Consider the following 25,369-nt stretch of genomic DNA (forward strand, 5'->3'; position numbering starts at 1 on the left):
ACAGGCCCTTCCTCTTAAAGGAGAATGCCAGCTACTTTCAAAGGAATGGGGCACTAATTTTTTGGTACTCCCTTCTCTATTTGCATCCTCATGGCAACAGAGAACACACAGATCGCTCCTGCCTACAGCTCTGCCCTTCAAGATTCACAGAGCTGCTGGGTGGGCAGTCTTTGAATACAGCATTCAGTTTTTGTGTTCCTTTTCCTTCTTGGCCCGGCACAACTAGTTAAATGCAGGAAATTAAGATCACATTGTCCGAGTGCTCACTGACTGAATCCTATTAGATTGACAAGCTCTAAGCCGTGATTTTGTTTTTAAGTTGTCTTCATATGCATAAAAACACATCATTACCAGCATCAAAAGGTGTGTCTTAACAGTTCATATGAGACTGGTGCTGGGTTATGCTCACTCAAGGTAGTCGTTATGAAACCGTCATACCATGTGCCACAGAAGGGATGCTGAATTCTATACAGGAAGTTTTCCAGTTTCCCTGTTTCTGCCTGTTGGGAGGGGTGGAGTAGGAGGGCAGTGTTGGCTAGAGGCTCAATAAAGATGCCTCTTCCTGCTAAAGAAAGCCCATTGAAACATTCCTCTCGTTACAAGCAGAACGAATAGAATTTTGCAGAGGATGTTGGAAGGAGCAAACCTCCTCAGCAATGTAATTACTGGAGATTGTACTTGAAGTGCTTCTAACAGAACGGGAGGTTTATTCTCCCATGGGGGTTTTGCCCTAGGCACTGTCAAAAGCGAAGCAATCCATCTTTGATCTATAGGAGTTTATGATCTCAGAAGAATAACAGAAGAACAGGTTGAGAATGTATAGAAAAAGGATAGAAACATTAACACAGAAATTATACATAACATTCATGTTATTTGCTTCATGATAACCAAAAAACAAATAAAAGCAAATGTTTTGTGTAATCAAGAGGTTGAAAAACTGCCTGATGATTTATTTATCCAATAGCCTTTCATTGAGTGGCTACGAGATGCCAGGTAGCGTCTGATGAACTGGAGATATAAACATGTAAAAGACACAGTTCTACCCTCAGGGAGGTCCTGGTGTGCGGGGGTTATAGAAGGGTAACCATTCTGATGCTATCAAATAAGAGCAGAGGTGGAAGGGTGCCTGAGGCTTTCTGGGCGTGCAGAGCGGTCACTTTTCTACGAAGTTAAGGGAAAGCTTCACAGAGGTGGCAAAGCTCCGGCTGAGTCAGTAAGGATGAGTGGTTTAAGTGACAATTCCAAGCAGAGGCTAGTGGAGTGAAAGGGCATAGAATGAGTGAGAATATATGATTTAATCAGGAAAATTACCACTGAGGCAGAAACTATTTGTCATCATTCCCCTTCTTGCTGAGCAAACCTAAATTCCAGCCAAGAATTGGCAGCCATATGCCCCAGACGACATGAGGCCCTTCTCCAGCCCATGCGAGTCATCTTTAATAGTCTAAGCCACTCGCTGTACACCAGCTCCCCTTACCAAGGGCTGCTTTTGGCATAGGCTGATGCTGAGTTGAACTGCGTCCCCTAAAAAAAATGTTGAAGTTCTAACCCCTGGTACCTGTGAAAGTGACCTTATTTGGTAACAAGGCCTTTGCAAATGTAATCAGGTTAAGATGAGGTCATTAGGGTGGGCCTTGATCCAACATGACTGGGTCCTTATAAGAAGAAGAGAACTCGATGTGAAATGCAGACACACTCAGGGAGAACACCATGTGACAGCAGAGGCAGAGACTGCAGTGTCACATCTATAAGCCAGGGCACGCCAAGGATTTCTGGCAACACCAGGAGTTCAGAGACAGGCATGGAACAGATTCTCCCTGGAGGCTTCAGAGAGGGCACGGCCCTGCCAACACCTTGACTTTGGCCTTCTACCCTCCAGAACTGTGAGATAATAAATGTCTGTTGTTTTAAGCTGCTCAGTTTGTGGTACTTTGTCACAGCAGCCACAGAAACTAACAGAGCCGGTTAATAAAACAAGGAGGGAAGCAGCTGGGGACTTCTGGGAAAGGGTGCCTCCCTCTCCCTCTTAGAAAGGAATCAAGATGGGGCATCTCCCCATCTGTCCACTACAGTCTTGGAGTATGGAGCAGCTGTAGCCATTGTGCAGGGGGACAAGCCTCAGGACAAAGGCCAACACGCAGAGCCTGGAAGAACAGAATGTCCAGGCCCACGATGACGTCATAGAGTGGGTGAATTATCTTGGAGTTTCCGGATTTCCTATCATATAAAATACTAAAATTTGCTCATTCCTTGTGCCATTTCTAGTGAGGTTTTCTGTTACCTGCAAACAACATCTCAACTGATACATAAAGGGTTAGCAGTGTCTAGAGGAAAATACTGAAGTCAGGAAATCTTTTACTTCCTACCAGCTTCTGACCATGGCCACCATTCCCAGTAAGTCCTATGTAGACAGGATACTCCCCACAGAGGAGATACTCCTTTATTACTGGCCAGTCCCAAATTCCCATAAGGGCTTCTTCCTTGGTGAAGTGGATTGGGCCACATGTGAGTGTTGATGTCCCCCTGGCCTTTGTACATGTTTCCCATCCTGGAGACACTCTCCCACTCTACATTCTCCTCCATCTAACTACTCTCTACCTACGCTCTGGGTTTCAGCTTAGAGACCAATGCCTTGAGAAGACTTCACTGACTCCTACGTCAGGGTTAGGTGCCCCCTTCATGGCTTTCTGGGCTCCCTGGACTGCCCCATCCAAGCATTACCACCCTGGACCACCGGGTCTATTTACTGTCTTTGTCTCTCACTAGACTCTACAGTCTTGGTGGCAGAGACTGTGAGTGTCCTGTTTACTGTTTCAGGCCCAGTCTAATACCAGGCCTGCCTCATCGTAGGCACTTGATAAATAAGCATCAAGTGAAGGAAAATAAGAAGCATGGCAGTGCTGATCTTCAGCAATCGAGAGTTCATCTGCTACATTCTGACTATGGCCATGAAAAAGTGGGAACTGGGCTGGGCCTGGGGGAAACACAAAGTAGGCAAATGAGTCTTTGCCCCTGGCCCCAGGGTCCCAAATGGGATTTTGTCCACACTCCTGACCTTTCATTTTCCTCTCATCTTCTACTTCTCTCTCCAGTTCCTTTGAAAATTTTCTAGGTCTGGGCCATGCTCGATGCTATAGGTGAAAAAACCCACAAAAACCAAAAACATAAAACTAACAATAATGGGTTACCGAGAGTGATAAACTAATCTATTACTTCTCCTCGGGGAAAACACAATGCTTTACATACCACTTAAACTACATGGAATTTCGTATCCAAAAATCTCCTAAAAACTAATGTCAAGAACTTATGATAGGGCAGGGGGCAGGAAGCAAGTGGGACTTTCAGTATCTATACAACATAGTAGGCAGGTGCTTGCCTACTTTGGTCCCTAGTGTTGGTAAGAACTTTTGGACGATCATCCCATCTTTGATACTTGAAAACATTTTCCCAGAATAATCTTGGTGTGGTGTTAACTCAATCTAAGGTCATTGATTCTTTACGGCTGGCCATGCATTTGTTTTGCAGATTTTTCTCCTATAGAGGAAATTTTGCAGTGTTCTGCTAGTTATAAAAATTCTAACAGTAATTTTTTTTCCTTTATGGTGTTTATTCATTTATTGGACAAACATGTGGGTTCTTCCCATGTATGCACCAAACACTGTGCAGTACTAGTCAGTAACCGGTAAGACAGACACGAGCCCCATTCTAGAGGCGCCTATAGTCCGGTCGGAGAGACTACAAATAAATATATATATTAAAAATTTGCTCCAAATGTTGCGAATGAAAGTATAGATTGTTGAACAGACGGTAAGGTGCGGGGGGTGGGGGGACTGGAGAGGAGGTAGGGTGAACAGGGACAACTTCCCTGAGAAGGTGACACTTGGCCGGAGACTTAACGGATGAGAAGGAGCCGGTCTCGGAAACCGGGTCAAGTTCACTGTAAGTCAATTAAAAATAACCCCCAGTCGCTCCGACAGCAAGGTGGGACCTACGGGCGAGAAGGCGTCGCCGCCAGCACTAAAGATGGCGGGCGCGGGGGCGTCCCCGCGCGGTGATTGGCCGGCGGGAGCGGCATCACGTGGGCGGCAGCCGAGCATCCGGGCTCCCGGCGGCGGTCTGCGAAGGCTCCCGGGAGCGGGCGGCGCGGGGCGAGCGCGGCGAGCGGACGGCGGCGGGGCCTCTCGGGCCGCCCGCGTGGCCGAGCGGCGCGGGTGCCGAGCATGGCGGGCTCCCTGCCTCCCTGCGTGGTGGACTGCGGCACCGGGTAAGAGCCGCTGGCGCCCGCCCCGCTCCCGCCGCGGCCCCGCTCCGGCCCCGGCGCCGAGCACCTGCCCCGCGGCGCGCCCTCTCACCTGGAGGCCGACCCGCGCCGCGCCCGGCGACCACCTGTGCAGGTGGAGGCGGCCGCCCCGCCCCCGGCCCTGTCCCGCGCGCCCGCCGGGGTCACGCGCGGAGGTCGCTCCCCTGGACAGGGAGGGAATGAGGCGGGGGAGCCCGCCGGCTCGCCTCGCCCCCGACCTCTGCCCTCGGCCGGGCTCCCCCGATCCCGCAGCCCCCCCGGGATGCCAGCTTTCAGGCGGGTTTCTGCAGACCCTCTGACATGTCTTCCTTTTACCCACCCAACGGTGCCCTTGCCTTCCTTCCAACATTCTTAAAACTGGCCCTCGTTCCGGGCCCCCCGTGCATGTCGTTTCCCCCTGCTGATGTTTCTTGACCACTTGTGGAGGCTTTTACATCCGTCTCCCCACTTGACATCTTTTTGCAGTCCAGTCTGCTCACTTCCAGTATGAATGGCTCACTCAGGCTAAGCGCTTGCTTTAATTTGCGTAGACTGGCCTTTGCACTTAAAAAACGATGCTAAAAAGACTCCATTTTGAAAAACAGTCTAAATTTGGGGAAGCCTATTTGTGGTGTAGTTTTTCCCCCCTTTACTTTTTGGGTGTGATTGCATTTTGATGTTGCTAAGATATGCATGACACCATAGGGAAATTCTCTGTACTTTGAGTGGCCCAAACTTAGCTGGTTTTAGGAAGGTGCTTACTCAATCCGTCTAGCTGGTAGTTTGGAAATTCAGGCTTACCTGCTCCCATTACAGGTGAAGTACTTAATAAAACAGCCTGTAAGTAAATTTAGCCTCGTAAAGATTTTTCAAGACGGGATTTTAATCATTTTTGCTTCAGAACATTCCATAGCATGTTCACCTTAGCCTCGATTCTTTTCCATAGAAAAATGGACTTGGTTTGGTTTCCTTGACAACCTTGTGGGGGTGTCTTTAGTTTGCTCCACTCCGTCTCCTCCTGATGGTTCTTTTCTTTTGCTGCTGAAGCCACTAGTAGTGGTTACAGGCTGGAAAAAACTGCCTCTTGGTTTGTGCTAATTCTTCTTTTTGAAATACATATTGTAGCAGAAGTTTTGTGGCTTTTTATTTTGGAAGTTGCTTTGCCACCCAGAACACAAGCCAAAATCAGTATTGATATGAACAACTCCCAATGGCTGGCTCTCTTATGCATCCCCTCCCCTGACAATCTGTGTTCACCCCATGCCCGCCTGAGGTCTGCTTGTGCCGAGAGTGAAGGCACCGGCTAAAAGTGTTTTTCATTTCCACATTTGCATGTGAGATTTCTGTTTCTGTGTTTTTGGTCTTGTAAAATGATTGAAATATAAAAGCATTTCTTGGTACTAGCAGTAAGATAATGCCCACAGAGTTTGTCATCCCTTTAATATTAGTAAGCCGGGGGCGTTACTCATCATTCTTGCTATAAATATCTAAAATGTGGTGCTCAGTTTTGACCTTTTGAGGTGAGTGATAAATGTAACTGCTCACTTGGAGATATAACATCAGTATATCGTTGTTTTTTTGGCCCAAAGTCATGTTATTGTCTTCAGGCTGTCATAGGCCTTGGACTTAGAAATGCTGGCAGGGAATCTTCCAGAGGGTTTTTCCTGGACATAGTCTGTCCTGGAGAGGACTCTGGTTAACCTGAGTCCCAGTGTTCAGTGTATAGCCAGAAGGAGCAGGCGAGAAGAGCCTAAGTTTATTTAGGCATATTAGTAGTTCTTATGTTTCCCAGAGAGCTAAATGGTTTTTGGGTTGACTTTTACCTCAAAAAAGGATAAAAAGAGGTAAAATGCAGGTAAAAATAACCAGGACCAAGGGCAAGAATGGGCCTGGGGAGTCACCCTCGACTGTAGGCCAGTGGTTGCTGTAGTGGGACCTCTCATTGGCCCTAGTCTTTCTGTCTGACAAAATTCTGAGAGTCGTTGTCAGTTATCTAATTCCCGTCATCTGGGAGGAAGAGAAATAGCTGTTTCTCAGGGAAAAACGCTTTTTCTAATTTTTAAAAGAAAAATTCATGTTGAATTATACATAATGGACATTAATGATTTAGTAGAAAATGCACTAAAATAGCAGATTTCATCCTGGTGGTTTAGCATCCTCTAATAAACCCTGAGACCAACTCAGTGAGCACAGGTGTGCTGGGGGCTGGGATAATACAGACAGAGGGATCTGCTTGATCCAAAGATAAAGCTTCGTTTATTTAGAGGAATTGCTAGGTTGCATAGTTTTCAGGGAATATTCCACAAATACTAGTCTCACTTCTCTTTTTTTTTTTGAGGAACATTAGCCCTGAGCTAACATCTGCTGCCAATGCCCCTCTTTTTGCTGAGGAAAACTGGCCCTGAGCTAACATCGTGCCCATCTTCCTCTACTTTATATGTGGGACGCTTACCACAGCATGGCGTGCCAAGTGGTGCCAGTTCCGCACCCGGGATCCGAACCGGTGAACCCCGGGCTGCCGAAGTGGAATGTGCACACTTAACTGCTGTGCCACCGGGCCAGTCCATAGTCTCACTTCTCTTAACCAACCTTTTTAGATGAGAACTTTTGTATTTTTTAACTACTGAAAAGCTGCAAGGAGCGTACTGAAAAGACAACCATATATTCTTCATCCAGTTTCACCAGCTATCAACCTTTGCTTTCTCATTCTCTTTCTGTCTGTACCTATTATTTTTGTAAACTGTTTGAGAGTAAGTTACATTGTGCTGTTTTATACCAAAATACTTCAATGTATACTTTCTGAGAACAAGGACGTTTTCTTTTATAATCACAGACCAATCATCAAAATCAGAAATTTAACATTTCTACAATGGTGTTATCTAATATGCAGTTTGGATTCACACGAACAGTCCCTTTTGTATCTTAAGGACTCTCACCTCCCTCCCTCATCTGCCACCATACCTGTGTTTGGTTGTCCTCACGTCTTTTAAGTCTGATTGAACTGGACCACTTCCTTAGCTTTTTCTGTCTTTCAAGACATTGACATTTTTGGCAGCCAGTTGTTAGGGATAATGCCCCTCAATTTAGGCTTGCTGGTGTTTCTCCGTAATAGATACAGCGTATGCATTTTTGTCAGGAAAACCACAGAAGTCAGGTTGATCCTTCTTTGTGCCTCCCATTGGAAGGCTTCCCCCGACCCTCAGCTTTGTTGAGAGGTAATTGACAGGCGACATTGTGTAAGTTTAAGGTGTACAAACACAGTAATTTGGTACATTTCTGTATCTCAAAATGACTATTGCCATAGCATTAGCTAACACCTCCAGCACATCCCATAATTACCGTTTTTTGTGGTGAGAACGTTTAAGATCTACTCTCTTAGGAACTTTCAAGTATATAACACAGTATTTTAAGTAAAATCTCTATGCCATCCATTAGATCCCTAGAGCTTATTCATCTTCTCAGAAGGCTTAGCATAGTGATTTGCCTCATTCTTGGTGATGATCTGGATGGGGCGGCGTCCACCAGATTCCTCCACCATGTGGTTACTGTCCTCTTTGTAATTGATGTCATTTGTGGAGAGAGACTTTGAGATTGTGTATATACTCTGTTCTTTCTTAAACTTTCCCCCATTAGCTTTAGTATCTGTTGGTGATTTTTGCCCTAATTGATTATTACAGTGATGGTTGCAAAATTGTGATTTTTTTTAAAAACTCCAGCGTTACCTGTATTTATTAATATTTTACCATAAGGATGCACTTTTCTATAGCCTCTGTCATCTGAGATATGGGTTATTATTTTATCCCAAGGGTTATAATCTAGTACGTCATTCTTACTCTAATCAATGGGTGATTATCTACTGCCATTATTTGTGTTGATGCTTAAATTGTTCCAGATTTGCACAACAGAAGCTCGTTCTAGATGTTTCTGGTGTTCTTTAGACATGTCTCCATCATTTTTTGAGCATTTTGCTTTTATCGAAAGACTGCAGTGATAGCCTGTGCCATGCATACATCTTTTTGTATTTTTTGCTGCAGTGTCTTTGGAATAGATTTCCAGAAGTGGGATTTCTGGGTCAAAAAGTAAACGCATATATGCTTTTGCTGGACAGTCTCAAATCCCCATTAGTAGTATGTATCTTCACCAGCAATGTATGGAAGTGATGTCTTCTTACAGACTTACCAACAGAGTATATTGCCTTTTTTAAAAAAAGATTTTTACTAATCTAGAGAGTAAGAAATGATATCTTAGTTTAGTTTTAATTTGAATTTCTTATATTATTATGTGGGAAGATGAGCATCTTTTTGTATGCTTAAAAGGTATTTGCATTTCTTTTTTCTGTCTTGTCATTTCTCTAGCCCATTTTTCTGTGGGTTTTGGTTTTCTGTTCTTTTATTTTTATTTATTTTTTAAATTTCAGTAACATTGGATTATAACATTATATAGCTTTCGGATGTACATCATAATATATTTTGAATTCTGTGTAGATTACATTGTGTTCACCACCCAAAAACTAATTGCACTCCATCCCCTCACATGCGAGCCTAATCACCCCTTTTGCCCTCCCCTCTTCCCCTATGGTAACCATGAATCCAATCTCCAGTGCTATGTGTTTGTTTGTTGTTTTTTATTTTTAGAAGCTCTTCATATATTAGGATGTGTTTAGGGTCCCACAGACCACTTCCAGGTTCAGTGATTTGCTAGGAACAATCACGGAACTATTGCAAAAAGGTACAAAGCAAAAACAGCCAAGGGAAAGGCACATGAGGCAGAGTCTGGAGGAAACCGGGAGCAAGCTTCGAATCCTCTCCCAGTGGAGTCACACAGAATGCTTGCTCAGCATCCGGTTGTGACAGCACAGCTGGGAAAGCTCTTTAGAGACTCATTGCCCAGTATTTTTAATGGGCTGGTCATGGCACCCTCTGCCTAGCGTATACCAAAATTCCAGAGTCCCAGAGAGGAAGCAGGTGTTCAGCATAAATGGTATTGTTTGCATGGCTTAGGCAGAGTGAACCACTCTTACCATTTAGGGAACAGCAGGAACCCTCCCGAAATCTAAGTTCCCAGAAGCCAGCCAGAGGCCAAGCTTGCAGGTAGGCCTTTCTAAGGATGGCAGTCTTAGGCTTGTTCACTCTTTTCTGCACATAGGGGTATTAACCCTTTATGATATAAGTTGCAAATATATTTTCCCTATGTATCATTTGTTTTTTGCCATGCAAAGATTTTTTTTTTTTAAAGCAATTTTTAAAGATTTGTTTATTTTTCCCTCATTGTTTCTGGATTTTGAGTCATAGTTAAAGTCCCCACCCCCATTCCCAGATTGTATGGTGGTTTGTAAAAATGGTTTCATTTTTTCGTTTAGATCTCCATTTGGAACTTTTCCTGGGGTATCGTATGAGGAATGGACCCAGTTGGAGCCAATTCTGTCTTTTTTCCTTTTAGCTATCCTGTTTATCTCAACATCATTTATGAAAAAACCCCCAGTGCTCGGAGATGCTGCCTTTATCATGCACAGATTTGTCCATGCAATTCTGTTTATTTCTGGATTTTGTTTAGAGTTGCATTAATCTGTCTGTTCATACACCACCACAGAGTTTTAATTACTGAGGCTTTACAATGATTTAATATCTCATGGGGCTGGCCTCCCCTGCCCATCCCATTCTTTTTTTAGGGTTTCCCCATCTGTTCTTGCTTCTTGTTCCTCCAAATGAACTTTATAATCAGCTTCTCTTGTTCCAGAGGGAAACACCTGATGGCATTTTTATTTGGATTGTATTAAATTTATAAGTAGTTTAATGAGGACTGTCATCTTTATGATGCTGAGTCTTCCCATCTAAGACCATGGTATTTTTCCATTAGTTCAAGTCTATTTTGTGTCTTTAGGAATATTGTGTTTACCTCAGGTAGACTTCTGAAGGAGTATTGTGTTTGCCTCAGGTAGATTTCTGAAGTTTACACCTAGGTATGTGGTTTTCTTTTTTGCTATCATAAATGGTGTCTTCTTTTTCATTATATTTTCTGTTTTTCGTGAATACATTGACTATTAGTTTTTTTATGTTGATTTTATAACCTGCTACTTTACAAAATGCTCTTTGTTTGTATGAATTTTTCTCTTGACTTTTAGGGTTTTCCAGAAACAAAATCTTGTCATTGGCAAGTAGAAATTGTTTACCTCTTCCTTTCCATTTCTAGGGACTCTAACTGCTTTTTTGTGGACTCACTGCGGTGGCTGTTACCTCCAAAATAATGTTAAATAGGAGTGGAGTTAGTGGGCATTATTCTTTTGTTCCTTGCTTTAGTCGGGTAGCTTCTGGTATTTCCAAAATAAGTAAGATGCTGGCTTTCAGGCGGCTGTGTGTGTGTTGCATACATGCATGCATACACACAAATATACAAACATATGCATACATGTGCATATGTGTATATATAGCATGTTAGGAAAGTACCCACCAGTTTCTGTTTTTTGGAGTGTTTATAACATGAACGAGTGTTGGATATTAGATACCTTTATCTTAAATGGAATGTGGTTTTCTTCCTTAACCAGTTAAATATGATGAATTAGATTAATGAATTTCCTAATATTGAGCCACTCTTGCATTCTGGAATAGTCCCCACTTGGTCATGATGCATTATTTTTTGATGTGTAGGTAGATTCTGTTAATATTTTATTTATTTTTTTTTTTTAGGTATTTTTTTGGTGGGGAAGATTGACCCTGAGCTAACATCCGTTGACAGTCTTCCTCTTTTTTTTTTCCTCCCTAAAACCCCAGCACATAGTGGTACATCCTAGTTGTAAGTCCTTCTGGTTCTTCTATGTGGGATGCTGCCACAGCGTGGCTTGATGAGTGGTGCTAGGTCCACGCCCAGGATCTGAACTGGTGAACCCTGGGCCTCCGAAGCAGAGCACGTGAATTTAACCGCTCCACCACTGGGCTGTCCCTCCTTTGTTTTGTTTTTGAGTAGGATGTTAAATTCACTTTTATTTTTCCTTTATATTGAAAAGGTATTTAATACTGAAAAATTTTTGCTGTTGCACCTTTACCTTTATGGATCTGTTAGATTTGGGTATATTTTTGCATTATTATTTTCAAGAAATTTTTGTATTTCTGTTTTGAATTTTTCCCTTAACTCAATATTTCTTTTCTTTTTTTCTTTTAAAGATTAGCACCTGAGGTAACAACTGTTGCCAATCTTTTTTTATTTCCCTGCTTTTTCTTCCCAAATCCCCCCAGTACATACTTGTATATTTTTTTTAATTGTGGGTCCTTCCAGTTGTGGCATGTGGGACGCCACCTCAGCATGGCCTGATGAGTGGTGCCATGTCTGCGCCCAGAATTCGAACTGGTGAAACCCTGGGCCGCTGAAGCAGAACCTGCAAACTTAACCACTCAGCTGCAGGGCCAGCCCCCCTTAACTCAATGTTTCTGTACCAGCATGTTTTAAAATTTTCAGATGGAAGGGCCTTTTAAAAAAAATTTTGTGTGTGTGTTTTTTTAAGGAAGATTAGCCCTGAGCTAACTGCTGCCAATCCTCCTCTTTTCACTGAGGAAGACTGGCCCTGAGCTAACATCCATGCCCATCTTCCTCTGCTTTATAAGTGGGATGCCTGCCACACCATGGCTTGACAAGCAGTGCCATGTCCGCCCCCGGTATCTGAACTGGCGAACCCCAGGCTGCCGAAGTGGAACGTCTGCACTTAACTGCTGCACCACTAGGCCGGCCCCCCAAATTTTGTTTTTAATTTCTCGGTTTATTACATCGTGGTCAGAGTGCTGTTTGCAGTTAATTTCTATTCTTTGGACTTCACTGAGTCTAAGATATGGTCAATTTTGTGAATGTCGTGTATGTACTTGAAAAGAGGTATGTTCTCTGTTAGTGTGTTCAAAGTTCAACATATATCCACATGAGCTATCTTAGTAATGATGTTGTTTAGGTCTCCCGTTTGTCTTTTGTCCACTTATCTCTCTGGGAGTGAGAATGGTGTCTTAGGGCCTCCTGTCATTAGTGCGTTTCTTGTTTATTTCTCCTTGCGTCTCTTGTAATTCTGCTTTATGAAAGTTACTGCTCTCTCACTGAGTGCCCCCATGCTAAAACTTGTATCTTCACTGAGTTGTTGCTTTAGCATTGTGAAGTGTCCTCTTTTCAGTGGTTTTTAGTGTGAATTCTACTTTGTCAGAAAGTCAAAGGATGGTCAAAAATATGCCAAACAAATGCAAACTGAAACAAAGGAGTATTGTTTACATGCAATGCAAAAAACTTTAAATGAAGCAAGTGGCTCATTTATTTATCTTTTGATTCACTTAAAATTTGTTTATTTTATCAAAGTAATATGCACACTACTTAAAAAAGTCAAATACTGTTCAAAGGCTTTTGTGAAAATACACGGGACTGTTCTCCCTACTTTTTTCTGTCCTTCCCCAGAAATAACTACTTTTACCTTTTAATTATTTGTCTTCTGGCATTTATAGATTTCCATATTTCTAAGTAATATGCAAATAATGTGTCTTTGATTATCAGTTTTTTGCATTATGTGTTGATTTACTGTTAGCTGAGGATTTAATTCTCTTCACTACCTTCCCCCCTGTGTCTCCCTCCCCGTTCTCCCAGTAGAGATGTAGTTTTACATTTCCCAGTGAAATCTGCGATCAATGTTTACATTATTATGCTTATGCAAATGCACTTCCTTACTCATTGAAGTGCACCATAATGATTTTTTCTCTTAAATTTTGTTTTTACTGAAGTTAACGAATACCCTATTTGTGCGTTTTGTTTTCTGTGTCCATTGCTAATTATTTTCCATGTTTTCGAGTAGCCGACCTCTCAGTACAAGTTTCTACAAGGTTAGTCACATTCAAGACTCTGTCAGAGTTTGTTTTCGGAGTCATCACTTTTGCAGACATCTGTCCTTCTGTCTGGCTGGTGGCATTCCAGCCCTGCCACACAACTGGGACTTCCCTTGCATTCTTCTGGGTATTTTCTGTGCCTGTCTCCTGGCCTGAGTCTCTGTTGCCTGCTTTCCTCCCTTGTGCTGGTGGTCCCCCAGTAAGCAGCTTTGTTGGGTGAAAAAGGTGACTCAGTGGTACAAGGCATCTTGGTGGCTGTCTTTGACATGTCTGTTCCCTGAGTCTCACGTCCTGTCTGGGGCACCTCTGTCATCCTGGGGTCTCCTCCACCATCATTCTGGGGGTTCACGAACACCTCTCCTCTTTAGTTCATGTCTTCTTCTTCCCTGGTTTTAGCCTTTGTTTTGGTAGAGGGCATCCTCTGGTAACTTTCTGAGAACTGCTATGTGGGAGGGAGGTAAATTGTTTTATTTCTTGTTTGTCTGAAAATGTTTTTTTTCTACTCCCTCGCTTGGTTGATCGTTGGGTGTAGTATTCAGGGTTGGAAATAATTTTCCTTCAGAATTTTAAGACACTGATTCTTTGTCCTCTTGCCTCTGATTTTGCTGCTGAGAAGTCTGAAGCCTGTGTGAATGACTGACTCCCCCACCCCTTTCCAGAAGCTTGTAGGGTTTTTTTGGTTGCTGATTTCTGATATTTCACAACAGTGTGCCTTGAAGTGGGTCCATTTTCCTCCATTTTGCTGGGCATTTTGTAAGCTCCTTCCATCTGAAAACTAGTGTCTTTGAATTTGGGGCAATCCTTTGGAATTACTTTTTCCTCTCCTCTGTGTATCTTTGTGTTGTCTTTCTGGAACTCTTGGATTCATGTGTTGAATTCTTGGGCTGTTTCTCTGATTTTCTTGTCTTTTCTGCCTTATTTTCTCTCATTCTTTCTTTTTTCTTTACTTCTAGGATATTTCCTCACTTTATCTTCTAGCCTTTCTCTTCAGTGTTTTTCATCCTTGCTCTGAATTTTTAATTCAGAGTTCTTTTTGTTCCCTAAATGTTCTTTTTTTATAGCATCTTGTTCTTGTTTCTTGGACATAATATCTTCTCATTGGCATGGATGCTAGTGGTGTTTGTGTGTGTGTGTGTGTGTGTTGGCATTGGTGGGTTTCCCCACGTGGCTCCTGTCTCCTCCAGGGTGACTTTGATGTGTGTGTTTTCCTCCCTGTGTTCCCTGGTAGAGGCCTTCCTCAGATGTTGGTAATCTCTGGCTGCCTGCTCATGGTTAAAAGTCAGGAAATTGAAAAGCTTGTTGGACTCCCTGAATGTGTGGGTTTGCCTTCTTGATTTTGAGCTTCACAAAGGGTGTTACAGGTGGGCTGTTTGCAGGGGACTCTCCTGGTCTTAGGGTCTTTAGGTGTTTCCTCAGGAACTGGCCAGTGCCCCTGCGAATATACCTCTGATCTGCTTGGAGCGGCGGGTCTGGTGCTGGTGTTCTGAGAGCTGAGTGGGGGAGAGAGGGGCCTGCGAGAGGGTGTCTTAGTTGTCAGCTTTTGTTGTGTGTTTGGTGAGGTAATCCCTTTGTTTTCAGAATGGTACTGTAGACTTCGAGTCCAAAGACACTTTGCTTTACACTCTGCAGAGAACTGACTTCTGGAGAATGCTGGGGTCAGGGAGGAGCGGTACCCTATCGGTGTGGGGCAGGGGAGGGGAATCTCCCCGAGGCTCCATGGCTTGGGCCCTCCACCCTTGCTTCTCGGCCCTTTAATCCCAGTTCCACAGGTGCAGTGCAACTGCCAATTCCGGAGCCTTTAAAGATCCCGGGTGTGTGTGGGGCTGGCTGTCAGCTTTTGCCTCTGCTGGTTTTCTTACATCTCCAAAGTCAGTTACCACCGAACCTCAACTATCCAGGGGCAAAAATTTGCTATTGCTTCATCTTCTTTTCTCTCTATTGCTGTGGTTTAATATATCTTAAAAAAAAAATCATTTTGCAGTTTTAATGGGGCCTTGGGACAGAGTGAAATTAGATTGTATGTTTAATCCACCATTTTAACCTGGAAGTCTCAGTTCACTTGATAATGCTCAAAATCCACAAAGAGGCCATACCTCGTAATCTTATATTTACCAAACAACATAGAGCAAAAAATGCTGCTTATAGAAGGAGAAGTGGACAAGTATATTAGGTAATGTAAAATTTACAGATGAAATAGACCAAAAAAAGGGTACTGATAAAATAATTAATAAATTTGAACTTATACAGTGAACTCTGTGTCCTATAAACAGAGACTGCCCTTCTCTATATGAAAACCCAAGGAACATTTGAAGAACTTGATCATGCATTAATTTACAGTGTGCAGTGTAGGGAGTGTGTATAATTTAGAAGTCTATCATTGGGATCTGGGAACAATTTTAGTTGTGTCAAAATCTTATTCTAAGGCAGTTGTCACATTTTTTTTTAACTGAGAAAGTCTTGGGATGGAATAGAGCTATTCTGGTTGCAGTTTGGGGTTTGAGACTGGACCTCCTAAGGGGTCTCAATCGAAAGGCTCTCCGTGCAGGATACAGTTTGGAAACACTGTTGTTCTAAGATGTGACATTTCCACTTTCAAACATAAATTAATTGAGCTTACATTGTCACCTTCTGCTCTAAACACATGGTTGTAGGAGGAATTTCAACTGTATATAGATATGTTTAGTTGACAGTAGTCAGATTAATTCTCCTGACTGCAGAACCGAAAAGTCTATGTCTGCTGCTGTTGCAAGATAGTGGCATTTAGCACGAAGAATTAAAGAAGCTTTGTAGAAGGACTGTTGAGAATGTTTGAGGCAAATAAGGATATATTGTATTTACAGGAAGTGAAATGGGAAGGATCCACAAGAAAAGGAGGTGGGTGGAAGGCAGAAATGGGGTGGCCGGGCGTAGGAGAGCGCGTGAGACTTCTTGACTCCCTTTTTATAGTGTTTTGAGGTTTGAATTATGAGAACATATTGGTTTAAAAGGAAAATAGTTGTAAACCATTGGTATTGCTTTATCAGCTGTTGATTCTGTTTCCATATCTTCTGTCTGTCCTGATTTCTATATGAGAAAAGGTCTCAGGTCAGGGGTTGCCTGGAAGGGGGCGTTGAGTTCGAGAATGTGGCTGGCAGGCTGTAAGTATAGTTTATGTATTTTTGAGAACAAAGCCTGCCTCCACCATGCTGCCTGTCCTTTTGGAAGATAGTATTCAAACAAACAAACAAGGGCTTTTAATGTAAAAGTTGGTCTTGATTCCTTATGTACACATGTTTGGGAAAATGTGGTTGATAGAGCTCTGAGTGAAAGATATACATAGAGCTGGAAGAGAAACAATTCGAAATTTTGGTATAACGAGGGACTTCAATTTAGAAACGATGAAGGAAATTATTCAGGAAAATAATTGGTAGATTTATCGCCTAAACTGTTTAAAACTTATCTTTCAGAAAATGTATAATTGAAGGTAAACCACAAAGTGGGAAAAATTAATGACACATATGAGCAAACATTAATATCCTCAGTATGTGAAAGTGCATACAAATTGATAAGATATTAAAACTCTAGTAAAGGGGCCGGTCTGGTGGCGCAGCAGTTAATTCGTGTGTTCTGCTTTGGCGGCCCAGGGTTCGTTGGTTCGGATCTCGGGTGCGGACATGGCATTGCTTGTCAAGCCATGCTGTGGCAGGTGTCCCACATATAAAGTAGAGGAAGATGGGCACAGATGTTAGCTCAGAGCCAGGCTTCCTCAGCAAAAAGAGGATTGGCAGCAGATGTTAGCTCAGGGCTAATCTTCCTCAAAAAAACCCAACCAAACAAACAAACAAAACTCTAGAACAGTTCATGCAAGAAATACAGATCTCTAGTATACATCAGATAACATTCAGTAAGTAGTAAAGTAAATAAAATTATTGAATAATGAGATCCCTTTGCTTTTTTTTTTTTTAAGATTTTATTTTTTTCCTTTTCTCCCCAAAGTCCCCCAATACATAGTTGTATATTCTTCGTTGTGGGTCCTTCTAGTTGTGGTATGTGGGATGCTGCCTCAGCATGGTTTGATGAGCGGTGCCATGTCCGCGCCCAGGATTCGAACCAACGAAACACTGGGCCTCCTGCAGCGGAGCGCGCGAACTTAACCACTCTGCCACGGGGCCAGCCCCCCCCTTTGCTTTTTGAATTAGGAAATATTGTCCAGAAGTGGTAATGTCTAACATCGAGATAGGGATCATTATTATTCACCTTTCATGGATGCAGAGAGTGAAGTATGGAGCGATTAATTTACTTGCCTGGAGTCACGTGGGTAGTGCTGCATTTTGAACTCCCTCAGACCGTAAATATATACCACTTTGCAACTACTTTCAAGCTATATTATAAGCTATTTATGGCAGTAACTATAAATTGGCTTCATTTTTGATGGTTGTATAGCATTTTATTGAATGGCTATAATATAATTTATTTAATATATCCTCTATTGATGGCATTTGAAGGTTGCCAGTTTTTTGTTGTTGTTTTGCTGTTCTGTGCTGTAGCCAACATCTGTTGTGCATATCTTAGCATACATGTAAAATGCTTCTGTGGGTAAATTCCTAGAAATGTGCTATTGGGGCAGAGGCCATATGCACTTAAACTATTTGGACTATGGGTATGTGCACTTAATATTTTGATAATGTGATACTTTCCTTTATAATGACTCTTCAACCTTTTACTAACACCCGTTTACTACCACCTTCTTCAGTATTGGCCCAGGTTTTGAATGGTTTTGCATTACATTTATAGATAGATTTAGTGAAATTTGATGTTTCTTTTAACATATTGACTCTTCCTATGTAAAAGTAAGGTATGTCTCAGTTTATTTGACTCCTATGTGGAGCTTTCTTCACACATATCATATAGTTTATTCTTAAGGGTAATATTGTTCTGTGTTGTTGCCATTGTGAATGGGTTCTTTTTATCCAGTATATATTCTTACTTGTTATTGTTAGGTAGGAAAGTTGTTGATTTTTGTGTCTTTGTTTAGTAACTGGCCATCTTACTGAATTCCCTGTTGCTTTTAGTTTTTCGCTTAATTTCCTTAGATGTTCCAGGTGTGAAATGATCATTTACAAATAAATTTTTGTCTCCTCCTTCCCAGTATTATTCCTTTTATTTAGTTCTTTGTGATTTGTATTGTCTGGTTTTTCTAAAACAGTGTTAAATGGGAGTAATGATAGTGGGTCTCCTTGGCTTAATTCTGACTAATAGGGATCCTTCTAGTTTTTCTCTATCTTTTGGTTTGAGAGATTTTTTTCCCCATGATCATCTCTTCCTAAGGATTGAATGTTTTTGTTTTGCGCCTGGGTGTTTTTCACTACTCTATAGAGCCTAGTTTTTTTTTTTTTTTTTTTTGCTAAGCATTTCCATTTGTTTCATAGGTGACCCAAATACACAGTGTTCTAAATAATAAGACTATAGTGGTACATTTGAGTACTTTTTTCTGAACTTCTGACTAGTATTAAACTTCAGTATTGTCGGTACATTTTATTTGGTAACGTGGTGGTGGTAGGTGATGTGGTTAGAACATGGACGTGAGGGTGGGGAGCTTGGATTCTATAGAACTTTTAAAGTGGTCGCATGTGGTGGAGTGCAGTCAGCGATTCCTGAGTGCGGTGGTCGACCGTCAGAACCATGTGGGGACAGGCAGGGAGTGTTAAAGATACGGATGCCCAGATTCCCCTTAGTGATTCAGGCTCAGGCCCTGGGAATCTGTTGAGAAGCTTCCTGGGGGATCTGATCAGCCAGGCTTGTTGCGTTCTTTCTCAAAGCCTAATCTTAAACATGCCTGCCAGATAAAGTAGGTCATGCTACAATGAAAAACTCCATTTGAAATCATGTTTCTAATAGGTGAACGTTTGAGGAATACTTCGAGGCTTGGGGCCATGCCCCCCCCCCCGCCCCCCTCAGTATCCTGGGTATCCTCCCAGTATGCCTGCTACATTGTTTCTAGCTAGTAAACTGGTGGAAATAAAGAATGCTTCTTTGTTTTTATAAATGGCGTTTTGAACGGCTTTCCACATTTACAAGTTGTGTTTTACTTGTTGATTTTGTTTTGGCTCTGCTCTTCATGTCGTTGAGCTGTTGTAAGGCCATCTCTAACGAGGCACGCCAGACTCACACTGGACCGTCTGCCGAGGAGACAGTTTAGGATGAGCACTTGTTAGGTCTCATTGACAGTTTTTATTTAATAGGCTCTCAACTAAGTTTGATAGGAGCCTGTATTGATGAAGATTTATTAAAATTTTAAATTTGAATGTCTCTTTTTAAAAAATCTTGTTAGACATTGATTACATTGTGGTCACTCAAAGTAACAAAACCTCAGCTGTATTTGATGCTGTTTAAGGAATGGCACAGGAAAATTTAAAGATAGTAAATCACCATTAGGTGATCTGAATAGTTTGTGCTTTTGCTAGTGGCTTTTTTTTTGTTCTTTTGGTGAGGAAGATTGGCCCTGAGCTAACATCTGTTGCCAGTCTTCCTCTTTTTGCTTGAGGAAGATTGTTGCTGAGCTAACGTCTGTGCCAGTTGTCCTCTATTTTGTATGTGGGGCACCACCACAGCATGGCTTGATGAGCAGTGTGTAGGGCTCCTCACAGGATCCAAACCCCTGAACTGGGCCGCTGAAGCAGAGCATGCGAACTTAACCACTACGCCACCAGGCTGGCCCCTTTGCCAGTGTTTTTAATAGTTTCAGTTTTGCTGGGAGAGTAAGGAAAGATCTCACAGTAGGTTGTTAATACATAAGAATATTAATATATCCCAGCGTTAGTTTGCCTCAGTCATGAAAATCATTGTTTGCTTACTGTTACTGGTGCTACGGTCCCCGAGTGACTCTGACAGAAGGCCTCCTTTGAGGGCTGTGCTGTCTCAGGGGTCACTGCGGCTTCAGCATCTGAACGCCCCAGCAGCTGGTGCAGAGTGGCGGGTGGTAGCGGCATCCTCAGCATTCAGTTGAATTTTAGAGCTGTGGGGCTGAACACGCCCCCGTCCACTTCTGCAGTGTGACCGTGTGCTGCTGTGGGCCTTTGCTCATGACATCAGGGTCCGAAACTTTGAGATGGAGATGAGACGTGGTTGTTGAAGGATGTCTGGTATTTACTAGGGCCACCATTTGTGCATTTTATTTCCACCGCTTCAGAAATCAGTGTGTCTGTGGTGTATGGAGTGGTGTATGACAGAAAGACTGAACAATATGACTTGGGACACAGAGCATACTGTTTTATTTTTTTTTTAACTTTTCAAAATTTTAAATTTTGAAATATTTCAAGCACAAGAAATAATAGTAAAAAAATAATGAAAACATATAGATAGCACTCTTCTAGTTTTTTCTCTATATATTTACTTATATATTATAGATATTACTCACTAACCCCTAGGAGGTAGGTTGTATTATTATCTCCATTTTACAGATGGAAAAACTAAGATAGAGATGGGTAAAGTAACTTGCCCAAAGTTATACACCTGGCAAAATAACAGAGCTGGGATGCTAAGCCAGGCAGTTTGGTGCCAGAGTGCATGGTCTTAACAATGCAATACACTCGTTTGCCTTTCAGAAATGCAAAAAGTTATATAACAGACATGAGTGATACTTAGCACCTAATTTTAATAAATGTTAACATTTTTCTGTATTTGTTTCAGGTTTTTTTTTTTTTAACTGTATTACACAAAATAAATATTTTCTCATGTGTAAGTGAGAGATTGTATTAGACAATGTCTTTGGTCTTTTCTGGTTCCATCAAATTGGTTTTCTGACTTTCAGTGTCCCCCTTTCAAAGCTGGTCCTTTCCCCAGCACTTTGACGGTGATGACCTGTCCTTACATTTGGTAACAACTCATTCAGCAGATACGTATGGAGTGTCTGCCACGTGCCAGGTGCAGTGCCGGGAGTGGAGATATAATCAAGAAAAAGGACCCTATTCTGGTCGTCATGCAACTCATAATCTAACACCCTGGGAAGGTGGATTTATTTAAGTGCAAGGTGCATACTTCTTTTGGTGAGTGGGTAATGTGGCCTGTTAAAAACCCAGACTTAGATCTGGGGTTTTTAGTGACTTCTGGCCTGCTCATTACATTTTGTAGGCTTCTTTAGCTTTGGGTCAGTAATTCAGTTTATTTATATTTATTGTCTGGAATATACTGCCAGAATGATGGTTGAATTGGGGATGATGCAGAATTTTTAAAGTCTGGTCTGTGTTGCCCTCCTGTCAAGCTCCGGTGCCCTGGGTTGGCTCTGAAACCTCCTGGTGAGTCTGGAGAGCCCTGGAGTGGGAACTCGTGGGTCTACTTGGTTTGTGTACTCTGGTAGCTTGTGGGGCTTAGGGGGGCTCTCAGATGGGTCTTGCCTTGTAGAAACTCCTTATAGGGCCCAATGGGTCTCAGGGCCTGGCCTTCCCCAGGGTCTTGTGGCACAAAGACTTCAGAGCCTTAGAGACACAGCAGTAAGGCATGATTTAAGTGGAGCTGATTTGTTCTTTTTGTCTCTTCAGACCTTACGTTCACTCTGTGTTCAAAAATAGTAAAATTAGCATATGGTAAGCTATATTTAAATATCATAAAATTAATTTATTAGAATTTGGAATGTATTACCACATCAAAACATGTAGTATCAAGCATCTTGACATAATTTGTAAAATAGAGTGAATTAATAAGTTACTTTCAACACCGCCAGGAAGTGTTTTTATCCGCTGAGGCATTGCTGGAGAAGGCTGGCGAGCATGCCTGCTGCTCGGCCGGTGCGGTGGGCCTGGGAGGGAGGAAGGGCCCACGGGTCTTTTCAGTTTTTAGTCTCCAGCAGATGGTTCTGAGTGGTGGTCCCTCCCCCCCTTTTTTATATATTTAGGAGATTAGCAGATGCTTTTGGAACAGATACTAGTATTTTGGCATTTGTTTTAGTTAAGACTTTTGGAATTCATCATACAGACTGTCTTGACAGAAAATGGGCTCGTTCTGAAATGAGATGATAAAGAGATGCTCCTGTCAGATATTCTCAGGAGGTGGCAGTAGCTGTTTCTAGACATATGCCATGACATTTTAAGAAAATTATATAATCATTTCCTAACCCCCCCAAAAGTTCATGAAGTTTCAGAAGTAAGTGCACTTCTCTGAGCGCCAGCCCTGGAATTAGAGCCTGCATATTTAGATTTGGGTTCTTTTCCTGTTCACTGGCTGGCTGGCTTCGGGCAGCTTAATGAACTTCTCGGGGGCCTCATTTTTTTCTTCTGCAAAATAGAGATAGTATTTACTTTCTTCACAGCATTTTTGTACAGATTATGAGAGTATAAAAGCACTTTTAAAGTTATTAGGGATACACGAATGTCATTTATGTATTAATATATATGTGCAAGAATTTTTCCAAAAGAACCAAGCATAGTATTTTAAGTTTTAGTAACTGCTTGCTTATTTGAAATTAGTGTTTATTCTTAGTCAACAAGTGTTTTCTCTTTTTTTAAAAATTTCAAGGGACTATTATGAGGCTTGATGTTTGAGAACTTGGAGAGCTTATAATAAATGACATGAGTGGGATACAGAGGCGAGTATTATTGTCTAAACCTGTGTTGATGACTTTGTGCTTTTAGGTACACCAAGCTTGGCTACGCAGGCAACACTGAGCCCCAGTTCATTATTCCTTCATGTAAGTAAAGCTGCCCCGCGGGTTTCTCAGGGATGGTGTTTCTCGGAACTGTTCTAAGCATTCTCATTCTGTTTTTCAAGGTCTATTAATTTACTTGCCGTCTCCTTTTAGAAGATTGTTCTGGTTACCGGGGCGGGTTATTTATTTTGACACCTCGTTCTTGAATATTGCAGTAGACTGTTGCTGTTACTAAAAACCCCACCTTTGTAATCCTTGGATTTTCTCCTGACACAGCCGTCTGTCACTGACACTGGAGTGTGAGCTCGGGTGGTGAGCAGGGGCCTGTCCGTCCGTCATCAGTGTCTGAGCTGCTTTGAAGGAGTGTGTCTGGTTCTTTAAGGTTGATTTGTAATTTTAAGTACGCTCAGTTTTTTAAGTTAGCCGCTTTGTGGACTGACCGTCCATTGTCCTGACTGTTTACTCTCTTGAAGGACTTTTTTTTTTTAATTGAGAGGGCTGATGACTGTTTTATTATGTTCAGAAGTGTTCTGTTTTTGTTTAAATTTTAGTCAGTAGAGAATGATAACCTTAAAAGAAGAAATGTCCTCACATTGGCAGGAGTGCACCCTACCCACTCCTTATTTCCCACAGGAGTCTCCAAGGTCAGGTCAGTTTTTTCTAGGGTAGAATGCTTCTCTGAAACTATTTACATTCTGGGTCACTATTTGGAGACAGTTTACCGAACAGTAGTGTAATCAAGAGTCAAGTGAAACCCTGCCTCCTAAATGTACCTCTGGTAAGATAAATCATGCTCTTAGAATCTGTAAGCTGTTACAGGGCTGGTGACATTGTAATGACAGGCTCTTGTGACCAGTGTGGAACCTGGACAACTGAGGAGAGCCGGAGGGAGGGAGCTTAGCAGGTATTTATTCACGGGAAGACCGAAGCCTTATTTGGTGACTATGGGTGTTCAGATCACCAGAAAGTGTACTCCAGATTCCTTGAGAGCATTTAATTCACCTCATTCCAGTCCTTTCTTGCCGGATAGCTGATCCTGAATTTGATTTTCTAGATCTGAATGCTTTGATCCTCCACAGCAGGCATGATGGTCTGCTGCATTTTAAATTCGTGGCTGGGTACGTTAGTTGCTAGGGCTGCCGCAGACTGGATGTCTTCAACAACAGAAATTTATTTTACCACAGAATGGAGGCTCCAAGTCCAAGACGAATGTGCCATCAGGATTGGTTTCTGGTGAGGCCTCTCTCCTTGGCTTGCAACTGGTGCCTTCTCACTGTGTCTTCATGTGGCCTTTTCTCTCTACAGGGCCGAGAGAGAGCTCTCTGGTGTCTCTCCCTCTTCCTGTAAAGACATTAGTTCTGTTGCATTGAGGCCCCACCCTCGTCACCTCATTTAACCTTTATTACTTCCCGATAGGCCTTATCTCCACATGCAGTCACACTGGGGGTAGGGCTTCAGTATGTGAATTTTGAGGGGACACAATTCAGTCCGAAACAGTTGGCGTTCTGTAGGAGAGATCAGTCATTTGTGAGTTTTATTATTGCGAATGTCACAGAACTTGATCATTCCACAATGAATCGATAAGTTGGACTTTCTGACTTTTCAAAGCAGATGAGATTTTAACCTTGTTAGGGCCCACAACTCTGAAAGGCTGACCTTGCACCTTTTGCCTTAGTGCTTTGCCGTGTAAAACTGTCAGCAGCGTCAGCTGGCTGCCCCATTTACCCTGTCATCATTAATAGAGGGGAACCGAAGTCAGTTATTAGCAGGGTTTCGTTCAGTGTCAGGAGGCACGGCAGCTCTCAGATTGGCGCTGTCAGAACTTCAGCGGTGGCAGAAGCTGGGAAGATAATGAAAATGTCAAAGAGGTGGGAGTAAAAGAACAGTTATGTTGTTGGCTGAATTTGTTACAAGAGATAGAGAAGCCCCAGGAGGCAGGGTTAGAAGACGTTTGGACAGAAGCGGGGGTGTTGGCAGGTAGGGGGCCCTGGTGACCTTGGGCAGTTGTCCACTGCTTGTCCTCGTGCTGAGAGCTGAACCGTTTTTCTGGTTATGAAGGCTCTGTTCGCAGTGTGACGATCAAGACGTATGTGCTAAAGTGGCATCCAAGGAGAAAAGGTGGTGCTTTTGTGGATGTGTGGATGTCTGGCAAGTGCTGGAACAAGACTTTTTTTTCTTTTTTAAAGATTTTATTTTTTACCTTTTTCTCCACAAAGCCCCCGGTACATACTTGTATATTCTTCGTTGTGGGTCCTTCTAGTTGTGGCATGTGGGACGCTGCCTCAGTGTGGCTTGATGAGCAGTGCCATGTCCGCGCCCAGGATGCGAACCAACGAAACACTGGGCAGCCTGCAGCGGAGCGCGTGAACTTAACCACTCAGCCACGGCCACGGGGCCAGCCCCAGGAACAAGGCTTTTTGACTCCCGTGGGCGTGGAGGCGAGGTGCACCCGGGGCATGTGAAGAATTGCCACACTCTGACGGTACCGGACTCACGGCTCCCAGTAGAGAGCGGCAGGGGATGTGGTTGGAAACCTGCGGAAGGGCCAGATGACAAAGGCCTTGGAACTGTCCTCTTAAGGAATTTTAATTTCATTTTGCATAGCAGGAATTTTCCTGTTGTTTCTGAGGC

General features: G+C 42.7%; 1 protein-coding gene across 3 annotated transcripts in view; it reads left to right on the forward strand.

Annotated features, from left to right (window-relative positions):
• The first annotated feature begins 4,117 nt into the window (after nucleotides 1-4,117).
• ACTR3B (actin related protein 3B) overlaps nucleotides 4,118-25,369 on the forward strand; it is an 80,931-nt gene continuing 59,679 nt past the window's right edge. For 2 of the 3 annotated variants that reach the window (XM_046669959.1, XM_046669960.1), the window contains exons 1-2: nucleotides 4,118-4,264; nucleotides 22,725-22,780. In XM_046669959.1, the coding sequence (XP_046525915.1) occupies nucleotides 4,221-4,264; nucleotides 22,725-22,780 (100 nt within the window). In that variant the 5' untranslated portion in view covers nucleotides 4,118-4,220. The remainder of the gene's footprint in view (nucleotides 4,265-22,724; nucleotides 22,781-25,369) is intronic. The other variant, XM_046669961.1, reaches the window with a different exon arrangement.

Source organism: Equus quagga, chromosome 8, assembly GCF_021613505.1.
Source record: "Equus quagga isolate Etosha38 chromosome 8, UCLA_HA_Equagga_1.0, whole genome shotgun sequence".
Taxonomy (NCBI): Eukaryota; Metazoa; Chordata; class Mammalia; order Perissodactyla; family Equidae; genus Equus; species Equus quagga.